This window comes from Quercus lobata, chromosome 3 (assembly GCF_001633185.2).
Source record: "Quercus lobata isolate SW786 chromosome 3, ValleyOak3.0 Primary Assembly, whole genome shotgun sequence".
NCBI classification, from domain to species: Eukaryota; Viridiplantae; Streptophyta; class Magnoliopsida; order Fagales; family Fagaceae; genus Quercus; species Quercus lobata.
The window spans coordinates 8,813,532-8,825,857 of NC_044906.1; the positions used below are offsets into that span (position 1 = coordinate 8,813,532).

Below are 12,326 nucleotides of genomic sequence, written 5' to 3' on the forward strand. Positions count from 1 at the left end.
AGCATTTTTTAAATGCCAACATTAAAAAAAAAAAAAATTAATTACTCAATTTTCTTTTCATTATTTGTGTTCTTCCCGTGTTCTTCCCTATAATCAATCTTCAGCAAAAAAAAACTCTAAACCCAGATCCTAACCAAACCCCAAACCCATATCCCCAGTAAAGCAAACCTTAGCTTTCAAACCCATAAATTTTCTTGGCAAACAAACCAAAAAAAAAAAAAAAACCCACTGGAAAAAAAAAACCGCCAAATCACCACCACCGAATTAAAGAACATGAAGATCAAACCCAAGCAAAAGAATAGAAACCCGGCAACCAAATGGCAAAAAATAATAATAAGTCTGGTGGACGACATTCTTCTTCAGCGATTCCATGCCATTCCGATGGAGATTTTCTGTCTGTGTTGAAGCTCCTCCCAGCTACAATTCTAGCTCTAGCTTCTGTTCTTTCTCTTGAAGACCGTGAAGTCCTTTCTTACATGATTACCCGCTCCATGAAAACCACAACCCCATCTCCAATCACCCAAGATTCCAAGCGAAAACCTCCAAAGAAAGCCCCAAATAACCACAACAAGAATAGTAACAACAACAACACCACCAACAATACCCATAAGCCACCTATGTTTGAGTGCGACTGTTCGACTGCTACACAAGCTACTGGTTCAAATGGGACTCCTAGCCAAACCGCAAGCTCATCCACCAAGTCATTGAAGCGTTTGAGGACCACTTAGCTCACGGCGAGAAGTCAAAGAAGGTCAACGGCAGAGGCAAGTGTAGAGACAAACCCACTCGCTGTGTCCCAAAGAAATCCTCCTTCGATGATGTTTCTGAAACACCATTACCAGAAATTGAAGAAAGCTTCAATTTTTCCAAGGAGAAAGATGATAAAGTTGTTGTGATAGCTGATGATGATGTTGAATAAAGGGATACTGAGAAGTACGAGGTCGAAGAGTGTGAGGAAGACAACAAGGAAGTAGAGATGGTCATAGTTTGGACAATGGTGGCGGCGACAACCAACAACAACACACCAGTGAGTGGGTTTTTTTTTTTTTTTTTTTTGTGTTTGTTTGCCAAGAAAATTTATGGGTTTGAAGGCTAAGGTTTACTTTACTGGGGATATGAGTTTGGGGTTTGGTTAGGATATGGGTTTAGGGTTTGTTTTTTGCTGGAGATCGATTATAGGGAAGAACACGGGAATAACACAAATAATGAAAAGAAAATTGAGTAATTAATTTTTTTTTTTAATTTTGGCATTTTAAAAATGCCAAATAATTTTTTTAATAATATTTTAATGCCCACGTCAACCACGTCCAGTTTCTCTGTTAGTTTGGTGACAGAATGGTGCTTCAAAAACTTAAATGTCCCGCGTTAATTAGTTTAGGGACTAAAAGTGGTAAAAATAAAATATAGGGACTAAAATTGAAAAAAGTCAAAATGTAGGAACTAAAAGTGCATTTATGCCTAAAAATAATTACAATTATACACATACATGAGTTCAAATTATATCTAGTGTAAGAGTTATATATTTTTTAAACCATAAATATATAGATAAATTTTATTCTTTTTTAAAAAAAAATTACATGAGTTTACTCCTTTTTTTTATTAATTTATTTATAGTTTATTTATATTAGATTCTTCGTCTTTTACACAACAGTGGCAACACTAGCTTGTAACTCTATGTATATACATGGATACACTTAAAAATAAACAATAAGATGCATATTATTATTCCTATATATATAATTTAAATATTATTGATAGTCATTCTTATATTTTGTTAACTCTTTAAAAAATCTTGTAAAAATATTATTAGGTATAAAATGTAAACTATCCATGTCTATTTTTATTTATTTTTATTACTTCTTAATTTTTGTTATTGTGAAGAACTTTTTTTTTTATGATTCATTTATTCTAAACTCTTTAGTTTTTGTACTTAATAACTCACTTAGATGAATATTTATAATGTAGTTCCACATTTAATTCTAAAATTAGGAAATAAAACTCTCTCTAAAAATAAATAATTTACATTAACTCACTTATAAATTAAAAAATATATAGATAGGAGACTTGGTGCAAAATTAAACAATAATTAGAATCCAATTTGAAATCTAGTTAGATTTTCTTTCCATTTTACCTATATAAATATATATATATATATAGTGCACATATGTTTCAAAAGGCTAATCATAGCTCATGATAAGAGTGAGTGTTGTTAATCGGACGGTGCGATTTGAGGGAAATGGTAAAGGAGATTGATTGCGTAGGAGAGGGAGTAGTCAATAAAGGATTTAAACGGATGGTGATGGTTTTGGATTGGTTGATGTGTTTACAACCAGGGCCATCAAAATGGGTGACCACAGGGGGATAAGTCAACATCTTGGGATTTATGACCATTTTTGTGTTATAAAGGTGGGCTAGATCAAGCTTCTTTTTCTTTTCTTTTTTTTTTTTTTTTTTTTTTTTTTTTTTTTTTTTTTTTTTTTTAATGGGGATCAAGCTATTTTTGTCTTCTATTCACAAACACTTCACAGTTCACCCATAAATAAATATAAATTAATAAAAAAAAAGGAAAAAAATGTTATGCACTTGTAAATAGAAGTAGGTGACCTTATGCACTTGTCTATATATAAATTTGAGTTATTATAGGAAAATAATTATCTCCTATTTATAAAAACTCTCCACTTTTTTTTTTTAAATTAAAAAAAAAAAAAAGATAAAAACAACTAGCTCCTGGAAAATTCTACTTAGACGTGATCATAATTATACCAATTTATTAGAGAAAATTAATGTCTGAAAATTTAGAAAGCAAAATCATAAGTACTTCCTAAAGTAGATCTCAGTCTCAATAGAGTCTTGATAGCATTGGTTGGTAGGCATCATGAGAATCAACTTTATGTCAAGAGGACTTGAATTCTAGACGTTAACTCCGACCAAGGCATTTTTTAATGGACCACTCGTATCAATGGTATATGCTCGTCATTTGAAAGAAGGCGTGATTAAGTATTTGAAATGAAGTTGAGAATTACTCGTTAAACTACCTGATATAAGGAAAAGAATTTGGTAATAAATTTGATTATAGTCTAAGGTTATAACTTTACTTAATATATTTTTATTGAATATGAATTTTGACAAATTTACCGTTAGATTACATTTTTTTTTTTATATCTTTCATGTTTACAAAATTTCTAGAAAATAAAAAATTAATAACTATGTCATTAATCAAATGTTCAAATTTCAATTTTTTGTAAATTTTTTGTAGTCTAAAAGTATGCAAAAAAATAAGTTTATAGATCAAATAATAAATAAAATCCAATTGACATAAAATTTTACTTGTGTATTAAAAACATAAAGTATATAATTATATTAATTTTGTAAGCATGAGTTATAACCTTAAACTATAACTAAGTTTATAACCAAAGTTTATCTCTTGTATTAAAAAAAAAAAAAAAAAGTACATTAACTAGCCCATTCGTTCACTTACTAATTAACAAAACGAGCGAAGGAAAAAAAATTCTGGAAAGAAAAGGACAATTTGGATTTGAATTCCTTCTATTAAAAAAAAAAGAAAAAAAAGACTTGAATTCATTGTGTGCCGCCCATGGAATTTCCTATGTCACGGCCGATAGGCACCCCATGTTTGAAATTTTCCACTGTCACTGCCAGTTTTGAAGGCTATGATAATCACTAACCGCTACTACTTTATTAGCTTTGTAGCCCCACTTCACTTTTCATAAAATGCATGATAACCATGTGATTTATTCAAAATTCTCATTAACAAGATTAGAAAAAAGCTGAGCTGAATGTACAGTAAAGATTCTCACTGCTGAAATTATTTCAATAATATTGTTTTTGTTTAAAATTAAGTATTTGTAATCTATATATATAATAATAGGTGAAGCAGAGAGAAAATCCAATTAGATTTCAATTGGATTCTCAATTTTGCGCCACTTGTCCTAACCAAAACTCAAAAAAAAAATTAATTAGATTATAAATTTGACTTCAATTTTGTGTCATGTATCTTACCTAAATTTTCTAATTTTTGTGCCCAAATAAATGATGCATTAACATTTAACACGGAAGCCAATAAAACCACAATAATAATGCTCATTAGCCTAAGCAAAAACATCTTACCTGCACACTTTCATGGAGATTATAAATTGGACTCCAATTTTGTGTCATGTATCTTATCTAAATTTTCTAATTTTTGTGCCCAAATAAATGATGCATTAGCATTTAACACGGAAGCCAAGAAAACCACAATAATAATACTCATTGGCCTAAGCAAGAACATCTCACTTGCACACTGTTATGGGTGATCTCAATAGAGCCTGGAGCTCTTCTAATCCCACAACCAGAACCAAGGAGTCCAACGAGAAAGACTATAAAAGTAAAACATCATCTCCTCCTAATTCCATATCTTCATCCCATGCTTCCTCCTCTCTTAACCTCTACCAACTAGATCCACACATTGCCCTCTCCTCCTCCTTACGGATTTTTTAGAGCAAGGCCGGGTTCAAACACAATGTTCAATCCCACTCTTCCTTGCTTCACACTCTCATACATTAGCGCTTCATTGGCGCCTCCAAGAAGATTCCAAGCTCAACGATTGGTTCTTATTTTTTAATAGTTTTAGTGTGTCTGGATTAAGATTTTGTTAATTTGTTAAAAGTGACAAAAATATAATCATATATATTATATTAAGTTGAAGTTCAATTTTAGAATTCAAATTGAATCAAATTAATTTCTAATTGTAGTTTAATTTTGTGCTATGTGTCCAATTTGATTTTTAAATGTTGGTGTTAAGTTACTTCCATTCATAATGCTCAATGTGGAAATTGAATCTACTAAGATAAACATTTTATCATCACAATTGTTAATATTTCCGTGCGTAAGCACAGACTACATGCTAGTTTTGTATAACAGATAAGTGAGATAAACCATCAAAACAATATTAGCCACTCTATCCTAATCATAAGAGCTGGCCAATTTTCAAAATTGTTATGGATTTATTAGTTGTCATTTTAGGTGTACCATATGCATTGAACACTCCTAATTAGTATTTACTTTTGATCAATCAACTCTTTATTTGTGAGTATTCAAGATTTTTGGAACACTTGGATTAATCTTTTGAATGTATATAGTCTTTATCCAATCAAATGATTGATTACTTTGTAATGAGTAAAAGTTACTAATTTAGATCACCAGCTTTATGGGATTTTTAAGACCTAAATATGGGTGTACTATACTTCTATTATACATTACTCCTATAATCATATAACTTTACATCCATTAATCATAAATTCTTGATTATATGTATATTTTTATAGAAGTTTTGGCATTATTACACAAATGGTGTGTCCACTAGACCTACCTAGTGCACACTACTTAGAATTCTTAGCATGAATTTAAAAGATGTGATGTATGGACAACACCAATTCCTTAATCCTTAAGACATATATGTTTGTTTTTTTCTGACAAAGTTGAAAGATTTACTTTTTAAACCTAACAATAGACAAGGTACAATGTATCATATAGCATATTAGAAAAAGTAAAATAAAATAAAAAATGCAAATCGTCATGAGTCATACTCTTTTCCTAAAACTTATATATAAAGTCAATTTAGCATTATAAAAAACTCCAAAGGGTTGGTGTACATGTTTTCAAGACTCATATGATTAACGAGGTTAGTTTAAGCTTTTTAATTAAAAGACCTTGGGATTATTTAAAGAAATTTATTGTTATAAATTTTTTGAAATAATCCTTATAATTATTCAGTATGTATGAGATAGAGAATATGCCAAAGAATTAGTCTAATGTTCTAAGAGTGGTGAACACTCCTATTTTAAAAAAAAGCATTATAAAATTCACATTTATGAAAACTAAAAAAAATTAAAAGCTAATAACTTTTAAGAAATAAAAAAATAAGACCTATTTGATACGTGTATTTAAACAACTATTTTCAATTTTTCTCAAAATACATATAGATAAAAAAAAATATATAAAAATGTATGGAAGTTTATGTACTACAAGCAATAGCCTTCACGATTGTACTTGTTTTTGGCCTTATAGACAAAGCACAATGTATACCCCACTAAATACACACATGTAGTTTTAGCTTTTAGTTTCCACACGTAATTTAGTATATCTTGAAATAAGAGAAAAGTAAAACAAACAAAAAGTCACATCTATTATCTATTATCTATTATCAAGGGTGTGACAGAAGCCCATTCCTGTACAAGATAAGTTGATAAAAATAAGGAATCATTGGTTTTGTTCATGTCATGTAGGTACTATACTAATACTTACCTATCTGTGTCTCTCACCATAAGACACAGTGACCAATACATGACAAGTCATAAGCTTTAACACCAGAAAGAGAAAGAAAAAAAAGAAAAAGAAAAAAGAAAAAGAAAGGAAAGAGATAAAAGAAGCTTTTTACTGTTGCAAATTCCTATAAACAAAGCTTTTTAAATGAATTGAAAGGTTGTTCCAGAAGTCCAAATAATAATGCAACAATGTAACACATGCACCACTGTAAATTAATGTTGTTTGAAAGCGACCCTCCACTACTATGTCTCTAATACTTTTTTCTATAATATAGTTTATTGTATTTCTATCTTTTTCTCTCTCTTTTATAATCTGATCAGAATCTCTACCAGCTAAGATCATCTTTGAGTAGATAAGATTGGTGGTTGAGTCCATTGCTTCTCTCTTTCATTTTTTGAAGACTACAACAGGTGAGTGAGAAAGATCATTTTTTAAAAAAAAAAAAAAAAACAAAAATTTCACAACCAACGTGCTTTGAGTTTAATTTCAAGGCTTTGTTTTTAGATGTAAATTTTTGTGCTTTTGGTATCTGTGATCATCTGGGGTGTCTGATCAAGGTTAATTCTAATTGGGTTTTAGTTTTTTGGTGTTGGGGTTTTGGTAGTTTGGCTTTTAATCAAGTGGTTCAATTGGTTTCTTTGTCTTAATTAGTTCTCTCTAAAGGTGTAGTCTGCTTTTGAATTTGTATGTCTTTGATTGAGGTTCAGATTGTTGGTTTAATTTGATTCTGATATTGATTTTTAGAAACTGGGTTGTTTTCTGTTGTTAGGAATTCCAATGGATTATCTTGTTTTCTCAGCTGTTTTGTTTTCTGGGGTTATGTACAGTCAAATCTTCTTTCGCTAGATTCTTGTTTGTTTGCTTTTGATACTGTTGGGGTTTTCCAACTTTGATATGACCTCTGAGCTTTCCAAATGAAATGCAGGAGTGCCTCCTCCTTCTTTCCTTAACCCCTCATGCCCTCAACTGTTTCTTCGTATGGAAGGTCTCATAAAGTTGTTTTGTATAGATGCTTTATCCACAGCAATGGAAAATTTTTGGGTTCAGCATTTGACTATTGAAGTGGTCCATCAGAATCCACTGTTATAAGTGTTAATCATATCTTCTGTGATAATTTTTGTAAATGGGTAGACAGAGATGCTAAGGTTTAACATTATTGCCTTCTGGACCCTCAATTATCATCTCTTGGTATAATTGTTAGATTATGGCTTCATTAACATCCAGGGGTTGAGTTGAGTGGCTCTATGGTGCGGACACCGCCCAGATTATTTTGAATGTGTTAAGGGATTTAATTGCTATCTTAATTATGATTTGATTTCCCTGCCTTATTTGATGTAACCTGGTACCTTATTTATAGGCCCACAGTAAACATTATTGTTATGTTGAATTTGATGAATGATATGGAATTGAGATTTTCTTTCTCTAGCTTGGTCGTGATGCCAAGAACCCTTATTGGTGAAACCTAAGGTTTATCTTGTTCTGTGTTTTTGCCTTTGCCCTGCATCACTGACGGTCAACTGGGTTTGAAACTTTGAATTCTACCACCAACCCTTTGGGAGGTAACCTTTGGGATCTATTCCTGTTATGGTTTTGAACATGTGGGATGGGAGAACTACACATGCCTGGAAAATATTTTGGTGCTTGAAGAGCCCTGGAGACTGTATTAGCATAAAAAAAGGAAAGATAAGGAGAAAGAAAGAGAAGATTATGGCTTTCTAGGATTGAATGGTAAAATGAAAATTCTATGTTGGGCATTGATATAATCTGTGTGAAAGTAGCCTATGAAAATTTTATTTTTTTGGTAGGAAAGTAGTTTGTGAAATTTGAGATGTACATTGATGAGGTAGATGTTATAGCTTTCCTAGTTCAGCAAGCTGATGATGTCTTTGTGGCTTCTTGACTACACTGACTAATTCATTTTCTCTTGTTTGATGCAGGTACTTAGATATTACTTTTGATTTTGATGCTATAACGCATTTTTGGTTATATCTCAATAATTGGTAAATGGGATCTGAAGGGCCTCTTGCACCTGCAGTAGCAGTAACAGTTCATGTGACGGGATTTAAGAAATTCCATGGTGTTTCAGAGAATCCAACTGAGACAATTGTCTGTAATCTCAAAGAGTATGTGAAGAAAAAGGGATTGCCAAAAGGTCTAACTCTTGGGAGTTGCAGCATTCTTGAGACTGCAGGACAGGGAGCACTTGCTTCCCTATACCAGACATTGCAATCTGCCATTGGTGGAAAGGATTCTGAATCTTCAACTTCTGGAAAAATTATTTGGGTCAGTTGCCCACATTTCTGATCTCCTCTGCAGCTATGCTCAAATTATGTTATGCCAAATTACTACTTTTCCAAGTTATCGATTTTATTTTTCCTGTTTCCCATTCTCTCAATAGAAATCATAGGCTGGTTTGGAGGTCTTTTAGAATCAGTGTTAGTGATTAGAAATCATAATGGCTAATCAGCAGAGCATAACCAACAACTTTATAGCTCCATGATGTAGTTGGGAACGTTAAAGAAGTACATACTGGATACTCATTGAAAAACAACCTTACTACTGTAATGGCAGCAAAAAAATAAACAACCCTTGGCTAATAACAATTCTTAACTCTACAGGATCTACTGCAACAAGAGTAGTATTCATGAGATTAACAGCTCTATTCAAACAATAAGGATTAATGTTCCTAATTTCACTTTCATTAAACGAAGGCCAATAAGTCCATACAGGAATATGATACAACTCTAGAAACCTATACATTAGGGGTGAATATGTTAGTAATGAAGATTGATATACTGTCAAAAAAAGGTTGTACTGTAAACTCAATCCTTTTGATGAGGCTGATTTCCGGATTCGAACTTGTAATCTATCACTTTTGGTGAAAGGGGCTTGTCATCTCACCAACGCCCAACCTCTAAGATTGGTATACTGTCAGCACCTCTATCAATTATGTTGCACTCTTGGTTGTTTCTCTAGACCTTTAGGGAGAAGATGGAAACTTGTGGATGGTAAAATGTTATTTTTTGAATAAATAAACCTTTACTGACAATTTTACTAAATGTGCATTTTAGAACCTTAATCCTAAACCAGAACCAGAATCTACACTTTGGACTCCATTGTATTTCTGTATTTATGCGTTATGTATCTAACCCTCTTTAACTATATTTCTCCAGCTACACTTTGGAGTTAATAGTGGTGCAACAAGGTTTGCCATTGAGCATCAAGCTGTCAATGAAGCCACTTTTCGTTGTCCTGATGAGTTGGGATGGAAGCCCCAGGTTAGAAATAATCCCTAAGTTTCACTTTCATGCATGTTGACTTTTATTTGTTTTGACATTCTATATTTAATTCATTGAACTTTCCTTGTTTCATGTTTTGTAGAAACTCCCCATCATTCTTGCAGATGGTGACATTTCACACACTCGACAGGTAGAATGGATTTCTTTTTCATGATTTTTCTGATTAAAAGGGTTTCATAATATTTTTTTTGTCTGTGTATGAACTCCATTAAGTTTCTAATCAACCTTATGTTTATTCCTATATTTACTATTTAACTATCAACCTATTGCTTGATGGACTGCAGCAATAGTCACTATGAAAGAAGGAATGTTATGTCAGAAGTATGGTATAATATGCCATCTGAGGTCACCTATCTTAAAGTGCTTTCTTTCTTGTTCACTACCCTGAAATTCCAGTACATGTGATGGCCAGTCCTCTGCTTGTGTATTGAATTTTCTATTGGTTGGAAGATTTGTTACTTTCATAGGAATGGATGTGATTATAGGAAGACAGATTTTCTGTATTTTTAGTGGAAAAGAAAGGCAAATTTATGATATGGGAAATAGATTGTGTTCACCTTCTTCTGCTAACTTGTATAAATTATTTAAGTGGTGGTCTTTGCTGGAGCTGCTGTTTTTATCAGTGAAAAGAACATTTCCAACTACTGACATGCATTGGGAAGTAATTTCATAGAAAAGCCTCGATATAATATTCTTCAGTTAGTTTTGATGGCATGGGGGCATCATGCTATGACAACGACCCCCCTCCCAAAAAAAAAAACCCAAGGCAAATGTAAGGAACAGAAACCCCAGACAAAACATGTAACCATTCTTCAATAGTAAACCAAAGCCATTATGGAATAGTATTAAGAATAATATTTACTAATGGTTCAGTAGGATACAGTTACACATGCACCAATTTTCTCTAATCATTTAGATTGACAAAAAAATTTAAGGAGATGGTGCTCTTTATTTTTCTGTTCAAAGTTGAATTGATGCCTGTGTAGAGAAGGTATCTGCTTATACTAGACTGCATGTCATAGTTGCCAAAAAGTGGAATGAATTCATAGTCACAATGATTCAGATGGATTGATTGGACAATTGCTTTTTTTTAGTCTGATTTATTGATGACTATAATATATATATATTTATATATTTTTTTGCTTCACCCTTCCTTAAAGAATTTCCGGTGCTAACTGTGCGCAGACTTCTCTTCCTGTTGAGGAGATTACCAAGGCCTTAGCAAAGATGGGTTATGAAGTGATGACATCAGATGATGCGGGACGGTTTGTATGCAATTATGTTTACTATCATTCCCTTCGGTTTGCAGAGCAAAATGGGAACAAATCGCTGTTTGTGCATGTGCCTCTCTTCTTGACTATAGATGAGGATACGCAAATGCAGTTTGCTGCATCCTTGTTAGAGGTACTTGCTTCTTTAAATTAAGAGCATCCTGCCCCAACCTTATGTCCAGGAGCTTGTGTGGTTGCTTATATTGGCCATGTATGTAAAAAAAAGTGGTTCGATGCATAATAAATAGCGAGTGTGTTTTAATGAAAAGTGAAACTATGGCACATGCAATTCATGTATTTTGGTGAATGCTTTTTAAAGGGTACTGGAAACTCGCGGAAATCTTTTGAAATCTCTTATGCCAATTTGTGAATGAAATGCCAGTTTTATTATAGCGTTTGTCCCATTTAATTTATTCTTTATTCTCTGAACTTCACTGACTCTTGCTTTTCATCATGTAGTTTGCTCCCGGCGATAAATCTTGATAGCATGCATTTAAAATTAACATTGTGTCTATAAAAATTCGTGTCCTAGTGTGTATTCAAAGTAGATGATATCTTTTTTATGTCTTGCTACAGACGTATTTCAACCCACAAATCTTCTTGTCTTGGAATCATTTGAAATGGTCGGTCAATTATGGAATCTTGAACACCTTTGTAGGTGCACGTTTAGCACATGTTTGACTGATTTATATTGTAATAATTTGAAACTATTTATTTAGACAAATGGTTATATAACCATGAGCTTTACTTAACCATTCTCTAAGTAGCCATGTTACAAAGTTACCCTGACACAACATCTTGTAGATCCGTTGTTTACACTTTCCCAAACTTAAGGCCTTTTAAGGGATTGTAGAAAATATTGCCCATATCTTTGGATTGAGGTTGAGGTGAAGAGTAAAATATGCATTGAAAGGGTTTCATAAATTGGTAGGCATACTCATTGTACAACATTGGCCTAGTGGTTATAGTGAAGTTAGGGTGAAAAGTAAAATCATCCATTGAAAGCATAACAAGGAAACGGGATTATAAGTAACCCAGTCAGTTGTGTCCCAAAGTTTGGAGAAATTATTTTGTACATCTAGCATACTCTACCTTCTTTTTACGTAAAAGTGGATCTCATGCGTTGAACCTACAGGTGAGACCTATTATTATGTGAGAGACCTATCATTACATGAGAGGAGAGTGTAATACATGGGTGCAGGATGCATTGAATAATTTTAGTGAATTTGAGGTCAAGAGGTGCTCATGTTGCTGAAATTATGTTTTTGCCGCGAGCTGGGGTTATTAAGGTAACAATTTAGCCTTCACCGAATCATTTGGTTATAAATTGCAACTAGTGCTTTATGAGATATTTGTATTGGACAATCTTGCTGTTTCGAGGGAGACATTGTTGAGGTCACTTTATGTTATAAAGTCAATAGTTATTGACAAA

General features: G+C 32.5%; 1 protein-coding gene across 2 annotated transcripts; it reads left to right on the plus strand.

Annotated features, from left to right (window-relative positions):
• Positions 1 to 6,506: 6,506 nt before the first annotated feature.
• LOC115981784 (pyrrolidone-carboxylate peptidase-like) lies at positions 6,507 to 11,286 on the plus strand. 2 transcript variants are annotated; one of them, XR_004089453.1, is made up of 5 exons: positions 6,507 to 6,734; positions 8,360 to 8,607; positions 9,498 to 9,602; positions 9,706 to 9,753; positions 10,809 to 10,927. XR_004089453.1 is itself a non-coding variant. In XM_031104135.1 (5 exons), the coding sequence occupies exons 2-5, from the start codon at positions 8,329 to 8,331 to the stop codon at positions 11,046 to 11,048; spliced, it is 672 nt and encodes a 223-aa protein (XP_030959995.1). In that variant the 5' UTR covers positions 6,508 to 6,734; positions 8,262 to 8,328; the 3' UTR covers positions 11,049 to 11,286. The 2 variants fall into 2 exon arrangements, 1 of the variants encoding a protein (XP_030959995.1); XM_031104135.1 differs by having other exon boundaries at positions 6,508 to 6,734; positions 8,262 to 8,607; positions 10,809 to 11,286.
• The last annotated feature ends 1,040 nt before the right edge of the window (positions 11,287 to 12,326 follow it).

What these genes read in the sequence shown, in the direction of transcription:
- LOC115981784 (XM_031104135.1), top strand. Translation starts at nt 8,329, where the DNA reads ATGGGATCTGAAGGGCCTCTTGCACCTGCAGTAGCAGTAACAGTTCAT. An exon ending in CTTCTGGAAAAATTATTTGG is followed by an intron (nt 8,608 to 9,497) that starts GTCAGTTGCCCA and finishes ATATTTCTCCAG; the next exon opens with CTACACTTTGGAGTTAATAG. An exon ending in AGTTGGGATGGAAGCCCCAG is followed by an intron (nt 9,603 to 9,705) that starts GTTAGAAATAAT and finishes CATGTTTTGTAG; the next exon opens with AAACTCCCCATCATTCTTGC.